The sequence below is a fragment of the Lytechinus pictus genome, chromosome 10 (assembly GCF_037042905.1).
Source record: "Lytechinus pictus isolate F3 Inbred chromosome 10, Lp3.0, whole genome shotgun sequence".
NCBI lineage: Eukaryota > Metazoa > Echinodermata > Echinoidea > Temnopleuroida > Toxopneustidae > Lytechinus > Lytechinus pictus.
Genome location: NC_087254.1, coordinates 23,928,063 through 23,956,062, shown reverse-complemented (window position 1 = coordinate 23,956,062; position 28,000 = coordinate 23,928,063). Strand labels below are relative to the sequence as shown.

The following is a 28,000-nucleotide window of genomic DNA, read 5'->3' as shown; positions in this document are numbered from 1 at the left end:
ACAAAACAAGATTAAAGAGCACATGGAAACCCATATCATTTTAATAGTTTCATTTTTTTTTAATTCCTCATGACGTTTGTGAAAAGAGACGGAACAAATATATACATACATCACTCTTGAAATAAATATACAATTTGACATATTAACAAGACATTAGACAGATGATAATTTTTTTATTCCATAATAATTTCTTTATTTTATGAATATATTATTGATTGTCCCCTCCTAGCCTTGTTATAATAAATATAACAATCTCAATCCGAACATTTCAGTTACATAGTAACTTGAATTTAATAGATAAATCATATTCATGATTGACAAACTATGACATCTTTCATGATATGAAAATGAAGAAAAGAATATTTTCAATAGATTTACGTCAAGCACTCAACATTAATCTTATACCAGGTCAAGCCTGGCCTTAAAAATGATATCTAAATTTTAGCAATCATCAATAAGTCTCAACAAATACTGAAATCTTTGCAATTCTTCCGATTTATTTGTATTTTCGCATACTTCCTACTGATATTTGACCTCCCCCACCCCGAATATATGGACTAGCAACGATCAACTACATAGAATGACTATAAATTGATATGAATTGAATATAATTGGAGCGAAATTCAACAAGCAAAACACTACATTTTCAAATATAATCTCACATGTCACAAAATAGTGATCTACTAGATTAACTTAGCCGTCAATTATGCTCTTTTATATAGCTTTAAGATTTCATATCTTCGTAAACAAACGAATAGTCGTGGATCATCTCGGCACTTTCGTTTGTATATTATTCATGACGTCATTCATACTACTATAATCAGGGGCGGACACATGCAGATCTACCAGGGGGAATACTTTCTAACACCCCTCCCTGAAAAAAGTTAATTATATATTTTAAAAAAATGAACTTGATATCCCGTTTGGGTGCATATATAACACATGAATATCATTATTATCGAAGCGGTACAGACTATTCTACAGATTTTGAAAATTGTCTACCAGCACCACAATTTTTGGACCCAGAATGACGAAAAGACCGAACAAAACGATCCCACTTCGGCAAAACTCGGTTCGTTTCACGTCACCTCCGGTTGGGTCGAACATATCGAATGGTCAAATTGACTGTTCTGGTAGGCAATAACCATCATGAAATATTGCTCAGGTATCAGATAGTTCAGAGAGTCAGATAATTGGCCTATTTCACTGTCCACCCCCTTGAAAAGAAAGAACAGAAATACTGCTAAACAAAACTTGGCGCACCTGCAATAATTATGATTATTGCTCAAAAGACATGACAGATGACAACAATTCTCATTCAATTTTGCCACCTATTTCAAACCACAAAGACACCATATGCCTTGAAAAAAGAACCACTCCTCTTCCATATCATTGACATCCTTTATTGCAGCTTACATGAAAACAAATATTATACCCTGTCCCTTTGCCACTTAATCAATAATGCAAGATCTTCCCTATATTACTTCTAAATGTCGCCCGAGGCACCCTAATGCAATCAAAATTAGATTTCAATCGCTAGCTATTTGGAAGCCGAAGCTGGAGCAACCTTTATGAAAACCACGGGTTATTCGCATTTCAATATTTTTATAGATGATTTATGAAAGCATTTCCATTATTGTGCTCATAGGACTGATAGTCCAGCCATACTGAAAGAAATGATATTAAGGCCATCGATAAATATTGTTTATGAACAACAAGAAGACCCCAGCACCTGAACACAAAGTACAAAGGAACAAATATTGTTTTTCCAAATACCTCTCACATTTCATGAGCGATGATTTGGTGTCAAAGATTTTATTCTTATAAAACCCCCCCCCCCTCTCCATCTCTCTCTCTATTTCTCTCCCTTGTTCATTTTCTTCTTCCTCCTCTTCGTGTACTTATTTTTCTTCGTCTTCTTCTTCTTCTGCTTCTTCAGCATATCCTTCCCCTCTTCTACCTTTTCACCATGTTTACTCTCCCACTTGTTTTCCCCTATAGTTCCTCCCTTCGTAGAAAGATATACTCAACAGGGTCAACGCTAAATTCAAAGAGCATAATAATATATCCTACTTCACATATCTCCTATCGTGAGACTATATACAACTATGTCAAATGTCGTAGTATTGTGGTTAGTGTTACTTTGTGTTAAACTTATTGCAATCGGAACATTTTCTTCATATAAATTCATCCAAGCAACTCTGAATTTCTATAATCTCATTTATAATTGAATCTCTCCCATATCTATAATAAACATCTATTCGATTATTGCATACAACAATAATGATTGAGAATGACATCTTCCCATGTTTATACAAAACATAATCATCATGATCATAAAGATAATTCGTCAGCATGTGGCAAAGTCGATTTCTTTTTCATTTCTTTAAACGAATTCAAAAGTAAAATTTCAACACTGTTCAATGGCTAACAGGAAATAAAATATAGTACAGTACAATTTTACTCTTAATTATAATACAACCTGTTCACTATAATGAATTATTTTCTTTCTTTTGAAAGAGACGACCTATCAGCAAGACCTTTATTACAAAGCGTCCAAGGCAAGGTATAAATCCATCATTGGAAAAGCCTCTTTTATACAACATAGATTAAAAAAATCAAGCTTGTCAGCAAAATAAGGATCATACAGTGCATCTTTCAACGTAACGTGATCTAAAACATGTAAAACGTGATTGGAATAGGCCTACAACGAAACAGACAAAACGGGTGATTTGGAAGGTCAATAATAAAAAAAAAATATTTTCAATGCTTCATTAGAATACTGAATGTGATTATTGTAATCACAAAGACAAATAAAATATCAGCCTCATGGCGCATCAAAGGCATATTATATGGGACAATAATCTTTGATTTTGGCATTGCCGTGATATTCATGATATCTGTAGTAATGCTAATATTGGTACTACTCGTCAACAAGTCCACTCAACAAAATATTAGGATTGCCGTTGGGGTAAGTTCACCAAAGTATTCGCGATATAATTGTATTGCAATCCTTTTCATCATTAGTCTTGTACCATGCAATAAAATCATACATCATTAATTAGTGCATACGTATGTTCTTGGAGTGGGACCTCAAGGTTGTACCTTGGTACCGTAATCATTCTTCATCCATGTGAAATTCTTTAATGTTAGAATACTCGTAGCAAAGTCATGCGCTTTAAAGAGTTCTCTGAGTTTCCTCAATACTGTCCTATCAACGGGTGGGTGTTCCAAGCCCTTGGTTGACCGTAGACACTGCTTGAAAGGTTCTGAAAGACAAAAGAAACCCTTTTCTTTATCGAAGTAGAATCTGCTGCTGTTAAAGTAACGCGGAACGTCAATAAATTGCTCTATTTCGTTGAGAACAGTGACGGGGTTGTGGGTGAAGTTGTCGCCATCGACGAAAAGGAATCGTGAGCGTGAGAAGAGCTTGAGCCACGATAGAATATATTTATCGTACATACTGTGAGTGATGATATCTACGTTTGTCCTAATACGACCGGAAGATGTCGTGATATATTTCTCAAATTTACTAGAATTGAAAGTCCTTTTGGCGATCACTTTGGCTTCATCAGTGTCCACCTGAAACTTGTCTTTAATTTTATTGAGCTGCTCGAAAGTGAACTCAGATATTGTTCTCCTTACTGGATTGCAGAGAATTACAATGAACTTGGTGCTTTCTGGTAAGTCTGATTTAATACGTCTGGCTGCTTCGCTTGAAAAGAAATACCCTGGAGACTTTTCCATGCCAACTTGACCATTTGCTGTAGGTCTCATGATCTGTACATACCAATCAAGTCCTTTCTTGTAGTTTTGCGTGAAGAATTTCGCCTCAGCTTTCTTAGAAAAGACAACGCTTGGATGGGTATCTAGAAAGACGCGTAAAGCTCCGGTGCCACATTTCTTGGTGCCCAGGACAACGACATCCGGTAGGCGTTTCTTGCAGTCGTTTATCGTCAAGTACTTCTCTGGAAGCAACGCACGGGACCCATCCTCATGGCGCCTGTGACAGGTGCTGACGTAATCATCAGGAATTATCTCCCGAACGGACTGATTCTGTTGTCTTGTCGAAACTGCTTCAGGATGACTCAGTGCTATGAACGAAAGTGAGCAAGTGAGTGTTACTACTGCGAGACCGATAGCGAACCGATTGGTCATCCCGACTTTCCGGTGAAATTTGGTAGGGACCCCTAGTTTCATGACGTGGTCTTCTGGCCTCTCTTGAGGTTCCACAAGGTTCATTTTGCTACACCTTCTACTCAAATTCAATGTTATAGAATGGAAGAGGCATCATAAACACCAATGGATCAGCACACAATTTCTATAATTTCAGCAATATTATTAAAAAAATACAAACAGCTGTTGTAAGGCAAGTTCACGTTATCGAGATAACCTTTTAATGAGCAGCAGGATTCCACCATCCTCCTCACTCATTCATTAAGAGTCCCTCAAAATGGGGAACGATCGATGGTTTAATTCCAAAGGATTTATTTCCAGTCATCAAACTAATCCACTTCAGAGCATACTGGGACGTTTTAATCCGATCTTCAATTTTAAGAGCACGATCCTAGCCCACGGGTTACCATCGTGACATCCTCTATCAGAAGAACTGCGGTAACGGCATCGATCGCTTGCGGTCATCCGATGAATCTTCTCAGCTCCCAGACCTTAACCTATGCATGGGAAGAGAGAAAAAAAATATGATTCTGTTACTGTTAATGGATGGACTTCACTGTTTAAACAGAAAGGGAAAAATATATTTATGATTATCCATTATTATTTTGTTTTAACTTAAAATATACGAAGATAACATCTGGCTTATTCCATCGGTGTTAGTGGCAATATAATAATCTTCTTTAATGCTTATAATCGGAAAGAGACTAGATGTAATAGGCCCACTGCTTGGCAGAATATTGTGGAATTTTGGTCCCACTTAACACATTTTCAAAATGGCTGTGTAATTCTAAAAAAAAGAAGCTCATTTCACTTTTCCGTTGCACGAAAATGTAAATTTCAAAACCATGATAACATTAATTGGTGTTGCAAGCCAACTGGGTATAATCCCCTGGTGATATCGTGAGATCATGCTCTATCCCTTATATCAGTGACCTCAGCGGACTGACATGCATCCTACTCATGTTAAGACACCACTACAATGCCCAGTATCAACAACTGAACAAGACCTTATCAGAAGCGCTACATCGGGGGAACGGTCGTATTGACGCCAAAGAGTCAACTGACATAAGTGCAATATGCTTTTTCACACATGCACTCACGCTCCATATAATTCGATATGTGACCGATAGATCGGAGGGGAAACAAAATGAAGTAAAGTAGAGAGGGTGCGAACTCCGTTTCTTATTCCCTCATCTAATTACAAATAAGATCATGTCTCAAAAAGGCGGTGAGAGGACTATTTCTGGATGTTGGAAGTTAATTCAAACAAGAAATTGTCTGATTGTTATCAGAAGGTCGCAAACTCCTATGAAAACCTTTAAAATTGTTACGCCTTTCTGCTTCTCAACTTCATCAGCATGATCAGTTGGTGAAGGGTGCAGTTCACATTGAGAACGCAATGTTGATTGACTTAAAACCGACATTTCATTCACTGTGTGGCTTGTGAGTTGGATTCGATCTCTCCTGTTCAAAACGTTTTATCCCCTTAATGACATGGGAAATATGACATTATAAGAGAAACAGTTACTTTGGGTTTCATTTATCTACCCATTTATTATTTTATTAATTCATGAGTTTCACATTCATTAATTGCTTTCCTTTTCTATTTTGAAAGTATTTTCATTATCATTATTATTTTGTCTAGGGGTGCTATCGAATGACATATGAACTGCACCCCTCACCTTCTCTCCCCCTCTATATCATCGTCTCTGTACCATTCTCTGTGTCTCTCTCTGTTTCTATCTCTCCATTGCTTTCTCTCCATCTCTTTCTCTGTCTTGCCGAATGAAATTACACATAGCTAGTCACATTTGTATCATATATAATTGAATGTTTCATCAGTTAAACAAATTATCTATCAGCCTCTTCCATCAGATACATAATATCCCCGGTGACGCCATTATGCAAACATGACTGATGTCAGAAATGAAATTATATGCGAGTCACAAGACTAGCCCACTCGTTACTTTGGCTTATTGTATTACATGCATACCCAATGGCCCTTCGTATTTCACAGTCAAAACAAGGCCCTTCAAATGCTCACCCATCGGCCTTCGAACATCTTAAATATCAACTTAATGTCTAATGGATGCAAAACATGTCGATGTAATTTCAAAAGGATAATTGATACAAAAGAGAACCATCGTGGTGTAGCGGTTCTGACTCTCGCCTTGTAATCAGAGTGTCGTGGGTTCGAATCCCATCGCGACCTAGCGTCCTTTGGCAAGGCGTCAATCCACAGTTTGTCATGGTTACCCGGTTGGATGCGAAGCCTATACAGTATACCTAGCAACCGAGTCTTGGAACGTTTGTTGGATGCTCCTCAGGGAGTGGATAAAGAGACTTATTTTCTCATTTCAAGAAAGATTGTGACTTACTGATCTGAACAATGAAGGGAAGTAAAGCCTTGTGGTGTTTTTGCAGTGCTTCAGTCTCGTATTTGAGGAGTATAGAAGGTAGACTGGAAAAATAGGAATAATCAAACAAAATATAAATGACAGTCGGCTTTCTGGTTGAAATTAGATCAAATGGGTTTCAAAAATAGATTCAACATGAAGCATCGCGGAACAGCATACAATATGCGAATAGAAATCATTTACTTAAAACAAACGAGTTTTGACACACGAACGTTCGGACAAACAAAGTGATTAATCGCCCACTAAAATCATACTAAAATGTCACTTAAACTTTTAATGCCAGATATCATTTTCTATGATGTATACATGTTTGAAATCTAAATGTTATGTTTTTTTTTATTAAGTGTAAGATTTTTCTTAAATTTATCTGAAATTTCTATTTTGATTTTTTTTAACAGAATAAATGCTTCGACATCAAATAGAGACGGTGCGTCTCTATGAAAAAAAAAATACTTAGAAAAAAGACCCCGCGATAATGATTAGTCTACAATTCATTTATCCAGTCACGTTATTCATGGTATTGAAGGAGATAGCCACGTGGACCCACCAAACATCATTCTAAAAACTCGAATCCCACATCCTCATAACTCATGATCAAAGATGGTGCTGGAAAAACATCATCACGTTAAGATAATTAATCTCTCTTAATTTGTTCTTCTCTCAATAAGGTCCCAATGTCAGGTGATTGGACATGACATAATCTTTAAAAATGAACGGATCTGCAGTTCAATACAAGTTCAGACAAAGAACTCCCATCTCATCATCAGCGTCACGTCAGCATTCGGTCGGTAATTGGTTTGATGAGGCATTAAGCCAGCGGGGTGCCAAAGGTCATGTCATGTCATATCAATGCCAATGTCAGGTGATATCAATGCCAATGTCAGGTGACATCTAAGTCACATGGCCAACGGCTTGCTGATCGGCGAACGCATTACGGAACGCATCTCTGCGTCTTGTAGCCATAGTAGCGGGTTCAACAACCGGTTCACTCCTCTATTATGCTCATGATCAAGGAAAAAATAAAAACAACAAATGAAGAAAATTTCGCGTGAATCACTGCATGCATACTAACATGGTGTAGTAAAGGTTCATAGCATCATTACACCTTGTACACTAATCTATTTCAACCAATGTAATACAGGAATGCTACAAAGTGTCGATATGAACATGATCAAGTAGGCAAACAAATGCGCTGATACATGCATAATGCAATTGGAAAGGTCCGACTTATATTTTCGGTGTCAAAACTGGAGTGTTAGTAATGAAACCAGCTAGTATCCTGAGAGGATCACATCCTACGGTGTTTTGTCAATTACACCCTAGAGTTTGAACATAATAACACAAAAGAGTGTTGAAATAGAAGCTAAAGGTGGTACAAAAACCCAATCTGGTGTTGAGATAACATGACACTATAACATCGGTGTAATATAATGATTGGTTTATTCCTCTGTATGAACACCACAGTTTGTGCTTTGGTGTCATAATCCTGTACACTGGGGAAGACACAAATTGTTGACTAAAAATAAGCAATCTAGAAAGAGGATGATCACTGGTGACAAGAAAATCCAAGCTTATTGATGCTACATGCTATTTTTATTTTCAGCTTAAATCTTTCAATCATATCCCTGGAGAATATCCATAATACGTCTCCGGATCAAACAAAATATCATAAAAACACTATTTGTATAGGAAAAACAGAAACATGTTTAATTCATGTTTTCTGATCGAACGACATTAAAACATTATCTCTATTTCAAAGAAGGGATATGTTTAAAATTATGTTTTCCACGCCGCTTTATATTGCTGAGCAATTTTCTTTGTATTACTACGAATTACTTCTAATAGTATACTGATACTACTATGTATGCCTATGAATAAGTTCATTAAAGAACTTATAGTGATTAAGTCCAATACAAAAAACTTATTCTTATCATAAATCTCCTTTGTAAAGAAAGACTCATGACAAGCGAAGAAATTCCTTTTCAATTTCCAAGAGGGCATCGGTAGAGATAGTGGATACAAGCGCATACCCCCCTTTTTTTTTCTTCTTTTCCTCAGTTATCATTCCGAAGTTATTTCAATGATCTAGATTCATCAAGGGAATAGCACGGCTTCCTCGCCCAGCGTGCATGCCAGTCGCTGCCTATCGCACGGGGTCGTTTCTTGCCTATAACCCTAATACCTGCTACTGGGATTGAAATGATGAAACTCAAAATAGAACGCATCGGTGATGCGCCTTCGGGATGCACCGAGTCTAACCTTTTCCCGCTTTCTTCATCCCTACTCTCGAAAATCCTTTATACAGGAGACTAAATAGCGAGTAAAAAGCCTTGTCCCTGAGTATCTTCTGTCGCTATAATTGAAATGCATGCCTTCGGTCGCATGCGAGGAAAGTGCGCGTAGGGATATGCATGCCACCTCGGGGTAAAAGGAGCATTCCCGCTGTACACTCTTTTCATCATAAGGATCATAAAACATCCCCCTTACTCTGTGTCATTCGTGTCAAGAAGTGTTGACCTTTCTCGTTCCATTACTGACAAGGTTTTTTTTAAAGACAGCGACCAGGTGAAAAATAAATGACCTCGTAGTCCTCTCCTTGTAAAATGAAGACAACGGACAAAGGACGTTGGTGAAGATAGCAACATGGCGGTGGGAAGAAATATCAAATAGCAAAATGAGTATAACGAGTTAACAGGTCTGAACGTGTGTGATGGCGAATTACTGAAATTGATAGCCATTTCTGATAACATGAATACGGAAAGCCAAGGGGGATGTGAATATTGCCGAGGCGCCATTCTCGAAGGGGCGCAAAATTACCCCCCAAAATATATATTCTGTATATTCGTTTTCACTTATCACTTTTAGGTCAATCGATTTCTAGAATAATAGGTGGAGGTGGTGGGGGAAACTACATTTTATTTTCAGGACGCCAGAGAGTTGAGTAACAGAGGTAAACACTGAATATATCACCGTTAATGAATGGGGCTTGTGAATATTATAATTAATGGGTTTTTTTTAACATAAGAATAAATACCATGATTAACAACAAAAAGGCTTAATTTTAATATGTCCACAATCGTTACAATAAAAATATATGAAGTTCATTCATGGCCAATAATGATAATAATAAAACACATGCATATAATGATGGAATTAATTTTAAATGAGTGGGGGATCAAAATCATTGGCAATCATTGCTATTCCGATGCAGTCATGAAGTTTTGGAGTGTTCCTTTGAGCATGAACAGAGTCGAATCTAAAACGGCTTCAAAAGTGCACTAAAGCTTTACCCTTATATCCCTTTATTTCGCCCCTTTGCAAAATGAAGCTCGTATTCTGGATGTGAATTTAACAAGTCGTATGAATTACCTATCAGTCACCAGTACATCAGTTCCTCACTCCAATTCCCTGTCTCCGTCTCTCTATCTCTCTTCTTTTTTTTTGTCTTCTCCATTTCCGCTCATTTCGCAAAAATAAAATTCTAATTTCTTTCCTCTCTCACCCTCGTCGACATTCTGTCTCATGACCCCCCCCCCCTTGCAGGTCTCTCTCTCTCCTCTACCTTCTCGATGTCATTCTCTCTATCATTGTCTCCATCCTATGAGGGTTGACGTTCAATTTAGAATGTTAAGGTGATGCTTCCCTATTCATTCAAGGAGCAATGATGTCGTGCGCGAAAGCATGACTTATTTGCGCCATTTTTACTCCAGAGGACGTAAATGCGGTGAGGGTTCATGCACACTCCTTCACACCGCTGAATAATTTAGGTTTTGTGGTTCATGGTCCTAGCTTAAAGTCTCTTGCTTCGACCCCAAACCCCGGGGTTCGTCTCACGAGACGATCATATAGGACAAAGTTCATGGCCATCCCATAAAACAAAAACATAAATACGTGGCCACAACACAAATGCCACAACCCTTTTCAGGGTTGTCTAAATTAGATGTTAACTTGCTCATTGAAACATAAATAGCAATTCAGACAACCTTCCGCTATCAGAATTGTTATAGGCAGAATGCTCCTTATCATTCTCGGATAATTAATATTTAGGGGAATCTTAGATTTAAGTCATGGCTTAAGTGAAGTTAACAACCGAAAATATTACACTATATATTGCATTTTAAAGGAATGTTTGAATTATTTTACCGTTTACCAACATAAACATGACCAAAGACTTTATTTACTGTAAATTTGCAATGACTTAACGGTTAAACTTTAATGGCTTATAACAGCTAAACTAACAGTTATACCTCGGTCACATTTGCTCTACGGCGGCCGTACGGCGAGTCGAAAACAGCAGTTTTATTCATTTTTATTCAAACCACCTATGTATAGCTGCAATACAAAAATGTTAAAACGGCCGTTTTCGACTCGCCGTATGGCCGCCGTAGAGTAAATGTGACCGAGGTATTAACATGGTTAAACCTTGCGATGACTTAACAGTTAAACGTTTATTGAGAATACACACTCGGTTGCCAGAAAAGTTCAAACAAACGAAGGTAAATTTAGGATTAAAGAATGAATTAAAGGATTCATCAAAAACACTATCTACTAAAAATGTTGAAGAATCGCTTAATCTTTTAATTGGTAAAAATGATGAATGCAGACCAAGCCTAGATTTAATACCCATGTAAGATAGCTAACACAAAGGTATATAAAATATGCATGAAGTAAATTGAATGATTGGATCGTTTGACTATCCAATATAGATGTTAAAGTATTGCTTAAACTGATATTAAACTTTAATCTATTTCAATGTCGGTAGGATGTTAAAATGATTAAAAGTAATTCTTCATATAGAGAATGCTTCATGTGCCAGGGAGCTAGGAATTGTGCATTTCATGCTCTAATAAAGTGTAGAGATGATTTTGTTATTCGACTATTTAAGATATAGCTGAAGAATTGCATATTAGAAAAACACCAGAATTATTGGCTGACCATACGTGAAATGTAAAGATTCATTTACCATAGTTTACATTCCACTGTTTCAGATATAGCTTTACGTATCCAACACGTATTTAGTAATAATAAGCATGGATAAAGAATTGGAGCGATTTATTTTACTATCTACCGAAGATGTTGAAGAATCGATAATTAAAAAGTCCAAACAAGCAAAACTTTCATTGGCTATAACGATGGTAAAATACTGGATTTAAATTGAGACTTTAGCGTGTAGGTATACCTTCATGGCGGAAGCATGGCCGTACGCAAAGATAAGATATCTAAATATTAATGACGATCTAGATTTAGTCACTCATCAAGGTCTATATAAATCCAACGATCATTTTTATTTTCCATTTATATCATGCATTTTCTGTGCTCGTAAAAAAATCACACGTTTACTTTATAAATCTAGCCTCTGTTGTTGTTTTTTTTTCTTCAAAATTCAAATTATTGTAACCCTAACAGGAGTTCATGCATTATCACAAACCACACATTTTGTAGATTTGTTTTTGCATAAATGTCTTTCTTTCTACATATATATCTACATTGTGATATTCATCCATATTTTTTCTATATATATAGGTCTAGCTATTTGATTACGGAGCCCCTGTGGTGGCATGACATATTTCTATTTTTCTTGAGTTGCTAACGCTTTCCATAGATGTATTAACACGTTCCCATTATTTATAACTCATCGTATAAGCCAATGGAACCAATCAAACGATTCAATAAGTCGTTGGAACGAGTTAGTATATCGTGGGAACAATTTTCTATCTATACTAAAGCCCCTTTTTAATAATAGCCACTTTTACGACTGCCTTGTCCCGGTGAAGTCACGGTACAAAACAAGAACACTTTCTTGATTATTCCAGAAACATGAATTATTTATTTTCAAACAAAATAATGATCTCGTGAATGACACCATAAATTGCCAAGATTTTCATCCGAAAACAAACGCAAGAGTCGAAAAAAGACATTAGTGTGAACTGGAAATCGACTCCTTGTGAAGGAATTGAATTATTGATGAAACGTCTAGTTGTTGTCTAATAAATGGGGCACCTTAGACATTGTAGAATATTGTGAAAAGTAGTAAAAGAGACTCATTAGTAACGCATGCGCTGTCTTCATTGTGGCGATATAACTCATGTCGAAACGCCTCATTTGTTTTATATGGATTTTTTGCGCCATCGACAGTGATGTGTTGTCATTTGAGTTTGTAATGTTATTCAGAGTGTCGAGGTCACGCTCTCTCTCCCCTCTCTCCCCCCTCTCTCTCTCTCTCTCTTCCTTCTTCCCCTTCATTCCTCTATCAATATATCTGACTTACTCCATCTTTAACGTTTACCGTATTCATCTCTCGTTCCATCCCTCCACCCCCGCTCTTTCTTCGTTTCCATCATGCCGTACAATGCACCGCATTCGAGAAAATTGTGAAGGATTAAACCAGGGCCGGTACCAAGTTGATTTTTTTTTTTGGGGGGGGGTCAAGATGACATTAATATGTGTTTTCATAATAATGATGAGAAATATGGGTATTTTCTCAATCATCCTTGCCTTCCCTTATTTCTTCTTTTCCTCATTTTTCCATCATTTTAAAACTCCAAGAGGACGGCCACTCCCCTGCTTCTCCTGCAGAGCTGTTCCTTCATTAACCCATAGCACTGTGAGCAGGTGTGTTATAGAAAACAGAATGCTCCCCTAATCACTGCGCTATAGCACTGTATAGAGACGTCTGGTAATGGAGGTGATTTTTTGCCCGATTTCTAAGAAAGCATGAATGTATGTAAGCAAGCAACCAGAGGACTGACGGCTTAAGGTCCTTTCCAAGGGACCTGGTAATGAAGAAAAATGCCATACCCAAGGGCACTAGCGCACCAAGTGGGAATCGAACCCGGGTCAACAGAATCCGAAACCCCCGCTCTATACCGACTGAGCTATCGCGCCTCCGTTTATTGCTGTTCTGCGGAGAAATGTTTATCAAGGCATTTTTACTTAAGCATTGAAATATAATTTTACAGGGCTTTTTTTTTTCCAAAATGGATCTCAATTATGTTGTATATTACAGTGTTGTGACCCAGATTTGAATCAAAATCGATGCAAAAAAGTACTCTTCGACAGCAGCAAGATATCAATGCTTTGTCCCTCGGAGAGACCAAAAGTCGTAAGTCTTCTTGCTGATTGATTGTACGCAACCTTGCTTGCTTAAACAGTTAAGAGACAGGTGAGAAGGATAAGGAGAGTTTTATGACTAACATAGAATACTATGTTACCCATTTATTACTCTAAAGACCTTACATTAAAAATGGTACATCAGATGTTTTGGGGCACCAAAAGCGCTATATGAAAAAGGACTATCATCAAGCATGGAAATATTCCATGAATCAAGAAATATTTTTGTAAATACCTTTCCTGAATATTAGTTGATCACGACTGTGGCATCAAAAGAGACCATGGAGACTGTTTATTGGGCCATTCCCGAGAACACTTTATTTTTTATCTGCATTAAACGATACAAAATATTTGAGAATATTTTATTAGAAAATCAGTGAAAATGTGCTTTATTAGTCCATGACACAAACAAAAAATCCTTTGGCCTTAGATACTTATATTCACCTTACGGTCATTGCCATTCACGATAAATTTCGTCGAATTTGTATTTGAAATATTCAATCCGAAAATCCTCTTTCATTTGCATTATTCATAATTCCAATTTTTTTATGAAGCTGACTTTTTAGAGATATCTATCCTACTGTTTTTGTATGATGGAAACTAGAATTTTCTCTCGGTAGGGACGCCGAGTCTAATTTCGTATTGATTTCAAAAGGGGCGCTGAAATATTCATTTTAACCCGGCGAAAAAACTGTCGTTGCCTCTTTTCTATACGGGTAAGCATCGGCTTGGAAAAAACCCTTTTTTCTCTCTTTATGCCTGCTAGGTAAACGTGTGATGCTTCTATTTTAATCTTCGTTCAGACTAGCCATTTTTTTGGGGTCTATTTGGCGCATCAGGGAAAACACATTTAGCAAACTTTATTATTGCTGGTTTCTCTGATAACAAAACGTCGACGTTTCGTTACCGGGCTTTCAGTTTAGGAAAACAGAAGACAATTGAAGATTGGAGAGATTTATTTTATACCCCTTCAAATAAGGATGAAGATTAATTGTTCGTGTGAACATCGCGTTAGAAGACAAGGGTAAATGCGATGTGTCCAGTGAAAACGTTACGCTATATGAATGATGCTCTTAACATGATGTGTTGAGAATAATGAGTCCTACCCTGATCCACTTATTGTCAACCATAGATATGGGCAGGAGTATTTTCTTAGGGGATGGGGACGGCAAGAAAACGTAAATGGTTAAGAAAGTCTGTGATAGAGTGAATCGCCCGAGCTCATCATTTGGAGCGATTTTAGCTTATTTTAATGAAATACAAGGACTAGGTACGCACAAATTGGGTAGCAATTTGTGAAAATTTACAATGAAGAGAAGATTTTATGATTTATCGGGGCACCCCTTCTCCTCCTCCTGTATAAGGTAATATTGTCGGCCAGCATATTCTCATTGTTATGGGGGGTATTAGTTTTATGATTACTTTCCCCTAAACGATTTTCTTCACCAGTATCATTTTCTTCATCACTATTAACCACTGTTTTTTATGTTTACTTGTGAAATATGTAAAATAAAGTCAAAATCAATTTCAAACAATAAAAATGTCGCTCATTCGTAATCAGTCTCAGACGTGATTCTCAAGCTGGATCGCTGTCTAAAATCTCTTTCATGCAAATTTAGTTTTAATTCCGTCTGAACGACTCCTAGTTTGGTATACTTTGAGATAAAAGATGCAAGGTTAAAGATCTTATGCACGAAGCTCAAAGACACCTCGAGTGGTTTGCCCTTTCCCACCAACCAGCAAAATGCCTCAACTGACTGTCTATACGTTAAAAGGAGAAATCCTACTGACAAATATACCGATAAAAGAAACATGTACCCTTTCATCGATAAGTACGTAGGTTACATTCTTTAAAAGATACATGAACACTATTTGACACCATGGAGTAGATGTGCTCCCAACAAAACGACATGTGCATTGTACATCAGAAAATAATGTTCTTAAAACTATGAACAAATTAAGATTTAGTATAAGGCTAAAAGGCTATTGTACGCTTGTATTTATTGGACGTAAATTTTAATTTCTTTGTCAAAAATAAAAAAACATAATTATACAACTTGGTACTTGATATGATATGGAAAAGTTTCTCCATCACCAGACCCGAATCTTGTAAGAGCAATCTAAAGAAATCCATTATTAACAAGATAAATGTGTAACGTAGGGTAGTCTTATCTACCAGATATGAGAATGTAGTCTTTTAAAAAAATCTTGAGGTAAATTTGCCATCGTATTTTATGGGTCAAAGGAAATTACATATCCAGAACAGAGAGAACAATGAGGACATCCACTATATCGACATGGGAATATAAAAGAAGAATGATTATTATTCTGGATATTGGGGAATTGTATATGGAAACTCTGCGGTGGACATCAGAGACATTTATTTCGTTAGTTTTTATTCTTAAAAATAGCTTGGTTTAGTCTGAATATCAACGATTGGGAAACACTTTTCTCTCAGATAATTAATTGAATCTTGGTTAGGACAAGCACTGTCGCATGGGGATATTTATAAAAATCATTTTCGACTTTTCGTGTGCATTACAATTCAACTTCATACTGGAACTTTACCAAGACTTTTTACAGCATTTGGTTTTATAAGGGATTATCTTGTTTATATATCCATGTTATGATATAGTTTGATAAATATCTGCTATGAACAGAGGTTACATGTAATGTTCTGAAACAGAATGCCTATATCATGGACGATAGACGTGTTTCACTAACATAATTACAATTTCATGTATATGCCTGCATTAAAGGTTGTTCTTAAAAATCGTGAAAGCCAGCCGCCAGATGTCCATTATGCATAACAACAGATAAAATGTATACCATATATAATATTGTAGTGTGATTATAACTGGCAGGTAACAATACCCCGTAACTATGTATTCCCAGGAAAGAAACATCCATAAATTGCATAAGTTAGAATCAGTAAACATTTCTTTTCCATAAAATATGTACGTCTGCCAGCTTGATCCCATGCGCATTGATCTCATACTATCAATGTCTAGTTTCTAGTTTAAGAAATGCTCTCGATTTACTGATTTTACCGGTATGCCCCGCCAACCGCCCCCGAAAAAAGGACAGTATCTTCGGAAGATATGAAATAACTCCATAACTTGGCGTCTCCCAAGGGTGTAATTTTATGCCTGTTTTATTTTATTTTCCACCCCGTCTTAATCATTTTTCACTACCCACCGCCATTATACAATGCGGACAATAATGCATTGGGCAGGTGACTCGCCAAATGGAAATGATCATCTAGGTGTAAATGGGGAGAGGGCTGAGGCATGCAAAAAGCTCATCACAATTCCCCGGCCCAATACACCGTCCAATTTCGTCTCAACCCGACAGGGAAGGAAGCGCTCTGAAATGTTGGCCTTCTTTTCATGTATTTATGATGAGATCCTATTTACCGGGTGATGCTCACTGTGGTATATACGGTGGTTGGACGTGACGATGTGGGAGGGTAGTTGATATCGTATTTCCCTCCCTGTCTTCCTTGAATTGTTTACTCTTTTCTCGCTGGTAAATATATTTTTTTCTGGGGTTGCTTTCATTTCGCTGACTGCATCCTTTCTCTAATATCCGTTTATGACACCCCTCTCACTCTCCTACCCCTTTCTCCCCCTCTCCCTCTCCTTCTCCCTTTCACTCTAGATCTCTCTTTCCTACCCTAAAATAACCATAACTTACATTCACCTCTATACCTCTTTGTCACTTTTCCATTTCTCTACCTAGCTCTCTTCAATAATTTTACTCGCTTGCTCTCTCTCTCTCTCTCTCTGTTTCTCTCCCGTCTCTTCCTCATTTACCATTCACCATCATGCCCACATTCATATATCAAGCTTTATCAAAACCCCCGTGCACCCTCAAAAACATCTTTTAAACTTGCAAAACGCGATATGATATAAAAGCGCCTCGGGAGAAATCCATTCAGAATTTGTTCATGACTCGCATGTAATTTAAAACACATCCCATGTGACAGGTTACGAATCTTATACTTGAAAATACTGTCATGATTTAACGAAAATGCATCGAGAGACGAGTCATTGCACAAAATGCATTAATTTTTTCAATAAATCTTGTTGGCTCGGGAGGGAAATATCAAAACAAGTTTGTGCGATTTTCCAATTTGCTTGGAATGTAACAACCCCATCGCGCCAGTTATTGGAAATATTAACATAAAAACATTGATATTAAAGTAAAATTTTACAATAATTAAATATTAAAATTAATAATGATACAAAGTTAAACGCATTTATCTTCTCTCTCTTTTAATTATATATTTTTTTTCTTAATTTATTCTAAATATTCTTCTCTACACTCTGAAATTATATCGGAGGATGACAAAAATCAAGGAGCTATCAACTTGAGTAGTTTCGTGTTAAATGAAAAACGTTTGTTTTTTTATCAGAGACTTTTGCAAACTTAATTCAAGTTGCATCTTATATTCCTACTGTACCAGGTGTCCCCCCCCCCCCCCTCCATAAAAGGCGTAATTGTGGATTTAACGAACTTCGCTAACAATAAGTGTTTTCGGGGCAATCGCCTGTTCTAACGAAGAGAACTTAATACAAAGCCCCAGTCAGAACTGAGGAAGCATCAAAATCACAAGGCGTTGATAAAACGGTAACTAAACCCCATCGTTTCGGTGTTTTTTTTTCTGTGACACCTGGTATAAGAGGTTTCATTCTATTTAAAATATTCGTTAACCAATGTTTCTTATACAATCAGGGGCACTTCGTGTTCCATGAACATCTGAAATTAAGTGAATGACTCCCGGGACTTAATAAATTCATGAGAACCAGGAACGATTATTATATTACTTAAAATATAATTGCCGTATCTCAGTACCCCTCTGAAATACTTGAGCAAGCAAAATTAATCAAAATTCTCGCCTTCCTCTCTTCTTTGCGCCTGTTGAAATATTCCTCGCGCCATGATGAAATAAAGATGATCGCTTCGAGGGCTTCGAGCATGATATTCAAAACAACTATACTCCAACAAATAAAAGCAAACAGCGTTTTGAGACAAGTAGTCTAGCCCGATGAAATTCCAATTTGAGATAAATGCCCCATCGCTATCGTTTCCGAAGAAGAATAGTATGTATATACAGGCGTACTCATCGTCATCAAACTTTGTAAAAGCACTTCGTGTAGGCGGTATTAATATTAGCCAAAGAAAAGACTGATGTATTTTTATCATGAAATCCGTTACGACATATGTAATGCTTTGAAGTTCCTTCTAGACGTCAACCAGGCGTAATTCTAACACTGTGAACGTCATGGCCATTTCGTTAAAAAGGACATCCTTTGCCTTTTTTCTTCTTGACTTGATTGCAATAAGCTTTGGAAGCTAAAACGGAATTGTCGATACGAAGAATCAAATTTCCTGAAATTACCGGGGTTTTTTTGTCCTCGAGCAGCGAAGGTTAGGATGGAAATGGTCAAAAATCAATATGAAATTCACATTTTCAAGATTCCTCCTATTTTGCAATAAATCGAATGTGCTTTGGGAATGGGATATACGTGACAAAACGTAGAATCAAGTGAAAATTAGCTCGTTTGCTTCATTTTTTTTTCAAAACATCTCTAAAAATGGAATACCGAGAGTTGAAATACATTTATGCACTGAATGCATTCCGAAAAAGGAACAACATAATCACATGAAAATGAACATCTAATATCCTATCTGAATGAATTGACGTGGAACCGTTTCATAAAGACCTACAAGTGTTGTAACTTTGTCATTACTGTAGAGCGCTTAAGATACTTATGATAAAGTAATTGTTTGGCGCTATATAAGCAAGTATAATTACTATCTTAATGATATTATTATGGTAACTACCATAGGAATCTTGATATTGATTGGCTGCTATACATCTTATCAAAACAGAAAAGTTATCATCGTCTTTATGAAACGGGTATCTGGTATCGGTGGTCTTTCATGATTTCATTTGTCTCTGTTTCTATTCATCTTAAGTTATCTAAATTATATGATTTTGTAAGTCATGTTAGATCTCATTTGGTTTGATCCAATATCATTTAGTTTGATCTAATTATTTTTCTTTAATCTTATATCGTTTGGTTTGATCCGATCACATTTAGTTTGATCTGATATCATTTAGTTTCGTTTGATCTCATTGATTTGATCTCATTTGCTCTTATCTGACCTTTTTTTGCTTTAATCTGATCTCATTTGGTTTAATCTGGTATCATTTGGTTTGATCTGATCTGATTTCCTCTAATCTGATCTTAGTTGTTTTAATATGATCTCATTTGGTTTGATCTGATCTCGTTTGGTTTAATCTGATATCATTTGGTTTGATCTGATCTCGTTTGGTTTAATCTGATATCATTTGGTTTGATCTGATCTCGTTTGGTTTAATCTGATATCATTTGGTTTGATCTGATCTCGTTTGATTTAATCTGATATCATTTGGTTTGATCTAATCTCATTTGGTTTGATCTGATCTCATTTGGTTTGATCTGATCTCATTTGGTTTAATCTGATATCATTTGGTTTAATCTGATCTCGTTTGATTTAATCTGGGATTATTTAGTTTGATCTGATATCATTTAGTTTCGTTTGATCTCATTGATTTGATCTCATTTGCTCTTATCTGACCTTTTTTTGCTTTAATCTGATCTCATTTGGTTTAATCTGGTATCATTTGGTTTGATCTGATCTGATTTCCTCTAATCTGATCTTAGTTGTTTTAATATGATCTCATTTGGTTTGATCTGATCTCGTTTGGTTTAATCTGATATCATTTGGTTTGATCTGATCTCGTTTGGTTTAATCTGATATCATTTGGTTTGATCTGATCTCGTTTGATTTAATCTGATATCATTTGGTTTGATCTAATCTCATTTGGTTTGATCTGATCTCATTTGGTTTGATCTGATCTCATTTGGTTTAATCTGATATCATTTGGTTTAATCTGATCTCGTTTGATTTAATCTGGGATTATTTTGTTTGATCTCATCTCATTTGGTTCGATCTCATTTGATTTGATTATACAGTGCGTATCAAAAAAAAGTTTACACTTTGAAAAAGCCCTGGGAATTAAAAAAAAAAAAAAAAAAAGGTGGGTAATTTTGTCACATATAATCTTGGGTTTGGGTCTCATCTATCCAACGAAAGTAAAAGTTTTGACAGAATGTTACACTTGAGTGAGCACTGTTCATTTATGTAAAGCTCGCAGAAATCTGTTTGCGCAGAAATGCTCATTTTCACGCTGTGTCAAGGGGAAAGGGCGAAATCAAACTTACCCTACGTAATATTTCTCATAGTTTTTAGTTAATTGAAATAAAATGGATAGATTCAAGCATTTTGTAACAATTTTGCTACTCAAATTGAAATTTCAACACTTTGCACAACATTTACCCTTTTTATGCCAGCTGGATCTGAGGACATAACTGAATCTGAACAAAAGTTTATATCAGACATCTCCAGCATTTTTTCCACTAAGTTTTTATCATTTAAAGTGGGTTTACATTTCATTTTTCATTTAATACTTGTTTCTCCACACTTTTCCCAAGCTTAAGAATCATTAACAAAATGAAAATCAAGCCTACGCCATTTCATGTATTATCATGGCTCAGTGTAAAGCAAATATCGTCACGATGGCCTCAGTGTGTGGGGGAGTGGGATGGGGCGCAATGCACTCTTCAAAGTGTTTTGGGCAAGGAAACAAGTTAAAAAAGGTAAAAGATGTCTTCAAATCAATTTACTAGCTAAATTAAACGTGTTCTTCATGATTAAGGTCTACTTTTATTCGCATAACTATTTCAAAGTTCTGCGCAAATCATTTTCCACTAACTTTTTAAGTAAGTGGTGCTTGCTCAAGCGGAAATATTTTTCGACAGTTATATCGTCATTTGCTTAAATGGATCTGTACCAATGTTAAAATGTGGAAAAAATCTTCAGGATATTACAAATATATAATTTTACAGGATTTTTTTTGATATGCACTGTATATCATTTGGTCTAATCTTATATCATATGGTTTAGCCTGATTTTAATTTTTTTTAATACAGGTGAAAAACAAGAGGGGTAAATTAAAAGAAGGAAGACTGTTGATTGAGCTGATGATAATGCACCTCTATTTTCTCATTGATGAAAAACACGTCACTTTTAATTTCTTCTGCACCCCCCCCCCCCCCCCATGGTACCGCCCTTGATACTTTATTCAATTTAATTTGATTTGATGTAATTTACATTCGTAACAGAATTAAAAAGAGGGGGAACTGGAGGAAAAGGGAAGACTATTAACGAGATTGGGCTAGTAATATACTTACTATGACAGCTCTGAAAAAGACGTCACCTAATCTTGCATCCTGGCATCCTTCATCATTATATACATCTACAAAGGATTGCGCTTTTTTGTGGTCATATCATATTGTATGATTTAAACCAGAATACAAATCAATACTGTACTGCACTAGATTCAAAGCAAACCAAAAAGGAGCTAGGCAAATCCCTATACAAGTCATGAAGAGTAAGGAGATGTCGAGGCGTAATCCAGTAGAAGAATAGCATACGATTTACATGATTTAGAAGGCACTTTTATCCAGCTAAACTGTTGAATAACAACCGTGCTGAATAACTATCATGTTTTTAATAGCAGGAGTGTATATGAAACCTCTAGATGAAGGTATCACTTGGTATTATAAAGGCAGGTGATTTTTATGTCGGCTTTGGTAAGCGAATGTACAAAGGAAAGAGGTGTATTCTTGTGACAGCGATTGATATCACGTTTAAATGAGAGATCGATCACCCCCAGAGTGTTTGATGTCAGCTCTTAAAATCGATGCTTGACATGGGAGGATGTAGAAGATCTCTTATGACATTGCTTCTTCTCGCAATTACCTATCCCTCCCCCTCTTTCTTTTTTCTTCTTTATTTCTTTTCCTCCTACTTTCATTCTCCCCTCTCTTCAAATATCCTCCCCCTATTTTAAGATGTCTGAGATCTCGATGTACATCTGAATTGCAATTTACTTTTGTCTGCAATACATATGCACCTCCTATTCTCTTTCTCTCTCCTCCATGTCCTCTCATGCATCGTCTTTCATCATGCCAAATTCTGCTTATTTCCCTCTTTCCATTTACCTTTTGTCTCCGTCCCCCAATCTCCTACAATTTTTTTCTTTTTTCAACTGCACCCATCATGCCCATGATAGGTCCCTATCCGTCTATTTGCCGCCCCCCCCCCCTTCACCCCTCCCCATAGCTTACACATACGTACATACTCGCTTTTCCTCCCCTTCTCTGTATTTCATCTCGATATTAATTCAAATTAAGTCATGTACTCAATTAATTTATTTTGCTCTTTAAGTACTTACATTTCTAGATAATGTTTCCCCTCAACTCATCCACCTTCCCTCACTGCTCGCCCTCTATTTATCCACCCCGACCATAATTATGACTAAACACAAGTTTATTCATTTTGAATGGGGGTATTAGTAGTGATTATTTGAAATTGCATTCACGATATCTTCTCTCCCGGCACCCGGGGGATACGACTGAAATTCAACTTCAAAGATATTACCAAAGCAATAATGGCAACACATACAAGAAAAATATTAAAAAAATCATTCTATAACTACTCAAATCTAATTCAGAGACGATTTAAACCAGTCAATCATTATACTGGCGCTATGTTTCTTTCTCCAACTTTTCCAAATTTATGTTGAATTTTTTTGTGGAATACAATCAGAATTAGCCACTCTTTTATTAATAGATGGTATGTTCAGTGTATTTTACTCACCAATCTTGTGTAAATTATTTCTGTCTTCTTGCGTCTTCTTCTATGAATGATCTTTATTCCCTATTATGGAGAGGAGAAAACAACGAATAAAAAGTATTTCTTAAATTGGAAATTCTATGAATGTTTAAGTTAACTGTAATACGGAACATTGAGGGTATTACGAATTATATAATGGGGGGAAAGAAAGAAAAAATAACAATAGAAAGAAAGAAAGGAATGAAGAAAGAAAGAAAGAAAGAGAAAGTGAGAGAGAGAAAGGGTGCATGGTAGAAAGAAAGAACGAGCAAAAGTAAGAGGGAATAAACACAAAATATAGTTCATGTAGAATAGACCGAGGTGGATCAAATAAATAGGTTGAGATGGAGGAAGAAAAATGAAGGGAAATTGGAGGGGACCAAAAGTTGATTACATTCAAAATAGGGCATTGTGCTGTTCACTTTACTCAACCTTTCAAGTTTGAATGGAAATGGGAACAAAAATGTTGAAAGTCTGTCGCACTATGTACATCACAATGATGTTCGCAATATCCCTCAAAGCAGTTTATTATCAACGAAACATGTTTGCTCGCCATGCTTACTGTAGAGAAAAAAATATATTTGAGTAATAGAAAGACGAGCAAATGTTTCCATAATATCATGTTGACAAGGGCTGTTTATTCACGTTTATCATTGGAAATGTTATTGTCCAATTCTGAACATTCTCAATGGCAGACACATGTATTGATTTACAGAGAAATTCGAGTAAGTATGTGCAAAAACAATGTTGGAACCCCACACTGTAAAAAATATTGGGTAAATTTTTTACCACCACGAGGGTAATTATGTGTCCAATCAATTGTGGGCAGTATTTTACCCAAGCGTATTGTCCAGTAAGGTTAAAAATAAGCAGCAATTACTTTAGAATGGGCAAAATTTTCATCACACTGGATAAATAAAAATGCCCAAAAGAAATGCCCAATGTTTGTTGGAGACATAACCTCACGCAGCACTGGTGGTGGTGGTGGTGGCGGTGATGATGATGATGATGATGATGATAAGGCGTTGTTCTGATAAATAAATGTTATGTAATTTTTTTCTCAGGATCGAAATCTTTAGATGTCATGTATAAATATATTAACATGGTCATGATGTTCTTCTTTATGGTCTTTAGTAAACCTCATAGTCAGAGATCTATATCAGCACGGTAGATCCAACATTACCGCCAGTAAAGATAGAGCGTTAAGAGCCGTGGATATGAAGTTACTAATCTTCACCATCATCTATTACTATTCTCCACTATCTGACGAGGGCTATGCAACATGTTCAAAGTCCAGATTTGTTTTTACTGAAGAGTAGGCATGTGTTATGGTAGTTATTGTGTTCGTGTTTGCGTTGGCGGCGATGGTAGTGTGCTGGTAGTGGTGGAGGTGATGATGACAATGATGATGATGATGATGATGAACGTGGTGGTGGTATGGTGGTGGTGGTAGGTATGTTGGGGTGGTGATGATGATGATGATGAAGATGATAATGGTGATGAATACTGTTTTGGTGATGATAATGATGATGAATGTGGAGGTGGTGGTGGTAGGTATGTTGGGGTGGTGATGATGATGATGATGATAATGGTGATGAATACTGTTTTGGTGATGATATTGATGATGAATGTGGAGGCGGTGGTGGTGGTGGTGGTGATGATGATGATGAGGTTGATGAGGATGATGATGATGATGATGAATGTGATGGTAGCGGTGGCGGTAGGTATGGTGGGGTGGTGATGGTGATGGTAATGGTGATGGTAATGGCAAGGCTAATGGTGGCTGTGGTGATGATACTGATGCTGATGATGATGCTGTTTATAATGCTGCTGATGGTGATGAAGATTACGATACTTTACAACTGATATTAAATAATTCCTCTTGCTCATAACAAAATTAGATTGTAAATGTGCCATAGTGAATATTTTTTTTGTACAATAATGTGCTGTGATGATGACGGTAATACTAATTTTGATAATGATCGATGATTTCGATGGTCTACATGATTATGTTGATGACAATAACAATCATGTCTCTACAAACAACTTTTAATAATAGTCGTTGATGTCATTTCGAGGGGTGTTGTTATGGTAACAACAGGTGGAGGACCGGGGGGGCAAATTATGCACCCCACCACCATCTCCTCTTTTAGGAAAAACAAAATGGGTTTGGTGAGTGAAGAAAAGGGGGTGTGTTATTGAGGTACAACATGGTCCTCTGTACGGGAGTGTGATACCCCCAGGTAAACTAAACATTATCCTACTTTTTGTGGCAGAAGTTTGGTGAATAAACACCCTGTAAAGAGGGTTGAGCGGTTGTCCACCAACTCACCTCTCGGGCGGGCTATACGATTACAGCAAAAATCGTGATTTCTGGTACAAATTTTCAGCCTCGCTGTGTCGTTCTATTATTAAAGAGGTTAAAGTTTAGACGTGAAATTATGTATTTCTCGAGTACAATTTTGAATTCGGCACGTATTATTTTGGAAAAATTATCATTCTTTAAAGCAACGGTACATGGAGCTTAGAAATTGGTCAAATCTCGGGGGAGTTTCTGTATGCCAAACATCATGTTCCGAAATCCGAATGATCCAGTATTTTGTTAATGAAATTCACAGATTAGAAAGAATAATGTGAAAACTTATCGTGCTTTCTATACCCAAACAGATCTGGGGCACCCACTTTTCTTGGATATTCTTTGCCCTTTCCATATTTTATGAAATGCGTACTCCTCTTGACTCTCTGGTTCGTTGCAGATTAAATAAAAGTTTAAGAAAAATTTATGCAAACTCGGTAAATAATTTCCAGTGGAAAGAACGTCTTATGGATTATAAATCAAATGCGATAAATCCATAAGCCCTAGAATTTGAAATTCAGAATTATACTGTATCTAAAACGAATTAATTAGCAGTGTATTATCCATCAATTCCTAGAAATCTTATGTGATTATTGCCGAATGCGAATGCCCGCATCTCCGTACATTATCATAAATTACCATTGACATAAGTACTGGCAAAAATGAATGCATAAAATAATGTTAGTGCCAAACAGAGTTTAATGCATGAAATGTATTCCTCCCCTAGATCAGTTCATTTTTTTTTATTTAGTTATAATTCATAATATTCTGTTCATAGTCATGACGGGAGAGGATCAAAGTATGCTAGCCAAATGATTGCTCCTCACAATGGGCGAAGATAATATCCTGATTGCTGCTACTCATCTTTGAATGTCACATAATTACAAGAATAACGTTTTATTTTTTTAAGGAGGAAATTTGTCTCTTCAAGGGTTGTCTGGAGCCTAAATTGTTCCTGTTGTACCTCATCAACGCGGTTTACACTGTTTTGTATTAAAAATAAAAACATGTACAAAGTTGAAATTTCATTATCATTAATAAAATCATCCAACATCATCAAGATAGAACTGATCATGCATTTGTAAAATATTTTTAATACTACGAAATCGAGATTTTCGTATATACCTGTAGGAAGCAGTATATTACGAAGCAGTTGCGTGTGTTGTAACGTTTAAACATACATTTCGGTCTTTCAAATCAACCACAATAATGAAAACATTTCCTTTAACGTGACATCATTTTGAATATCATGAACATAGCACTACATAATCTTACAACCGTCCATACGCCTAATGATTTCCCTCCAGCCTATACAGTGAATTTTCGGATGTCACAGTATCATTCCGCCTCATTTCGCCTATTTTCTCTTTGCGTCAACATCTGCATAACGTGACATAAAGCTAAATGCCGTGACACCTTCTCGAAGTGTATTGGATTTCTTCGCTTGGATTAAGCCAGCATCTTCGGGAGTATCATTTGTATTTTGCCAACATAACACGATCTAATACGTTAAGACTGTGAAAGCATGTATTTCCTTGGCAGGTGCATAGACGACATACTCGTTTTCGTCAACCTTAGATTTTTTCCTATTTTTTTCTCTCATTCGTACATCATGTACTCCTTTTTATCATTCTATCAGTTCTTTATACTTGTTTTTGTTAGCATTTGTGATACAGATTTTTTGTCCATTTGGCGTCGGTCCGGGATGAAAAAAAAAATCATTTTGGTATTCGGAATAATTTTATTGTGATCCTGAATAAATTATGTCAATAATATATTAAGCATGTTAAGTAATGTATCTTTATTATTTTTTCTTTTCTTGTTTTCTTCCTCTTTTCCTTTGTCTTCTTATTCTCCTCATCCTTCTACTCCTTCTTTTCTTCTTCTTCGTTTTCTTATTATTATTATTATTATTATTTTCTTCCGCTTCTTCTTACTTTCTTCTTCTTCCTTCTTCTTTTTCACCCCCTTCACTGTGACGGCTCGGAGCCCCTGATTTCAACACGCCATGTTCATGATGTTGCAGCCTGCTAACTGAAGTTTTGTGAAGCAGTTACCACATTAACAGTTAAAAACATGCAATTCGTGACAATGACCTCATGAGTAGGCCTATACATGTATTACAAAAGTGGTAAAGTTATATTTGTAA

At 36.4% G+C, this 28,000-nt stretch overlaps 1 protein-coding gene across 2 annotated transcripts; it reads right to left on the bottom strand.

Annotated features, from left to right (window-relative positions):
* Positions 1 to 13: 13 nt before the first annotated feature.
* On the bottom strand, positions 14 to 23,542 carry LOC129270005 (heparan sulfate glucosamine 3-O-sulfotransferase 3A1-like). 2 transcript variants are annotated; one of them, XM_064105637.1, is made up of 4 exons: positions 23,481 to 23,542; positions 13,939 to 14,031; positions 6,555 to 6,637; positions 48 to 4,673 (listed from the first exon to the last, which is right to left on the bottom strand). In XM_064105637.1, the coding sequence occupies exon 4, from the start codon at positions 4,240 to 4,242 to the stop codon at positions 3,094 to 3,096; it is 1,149 nt and encodes a 382-aa protein (XP_063961707.1). In that variant the 5' UTR covers positions 4,243 to 4,673; positions 6,555 to 6,637; positions 13,939 to 14,031; positions 23,481 to 23,542; the 3' UTR covers positions 48 to 3,093. The 2 variants fall into 2 exon arrangements, with proteins under 2 accessions (XP_063961706.1, XP_063961707.1); XM_064105636.1 differs by lacking the exon at positions 6,555 to 6,637 and having other exon boundaries at positions 14 to 4,673.
* Positions 23,543 to 28,000: the final 4,458 nt, after the last annotated feature.

Excerpts from the sequence above, each read along its gene's own strand:
- LOC129270005 (XM_064105636.1), bottom strand. The coding sequence starts at position 4,242 with ATGAACCTTGTGGAACCTCAAGAGAGGCCAGAAGACCACGTCATGAAA.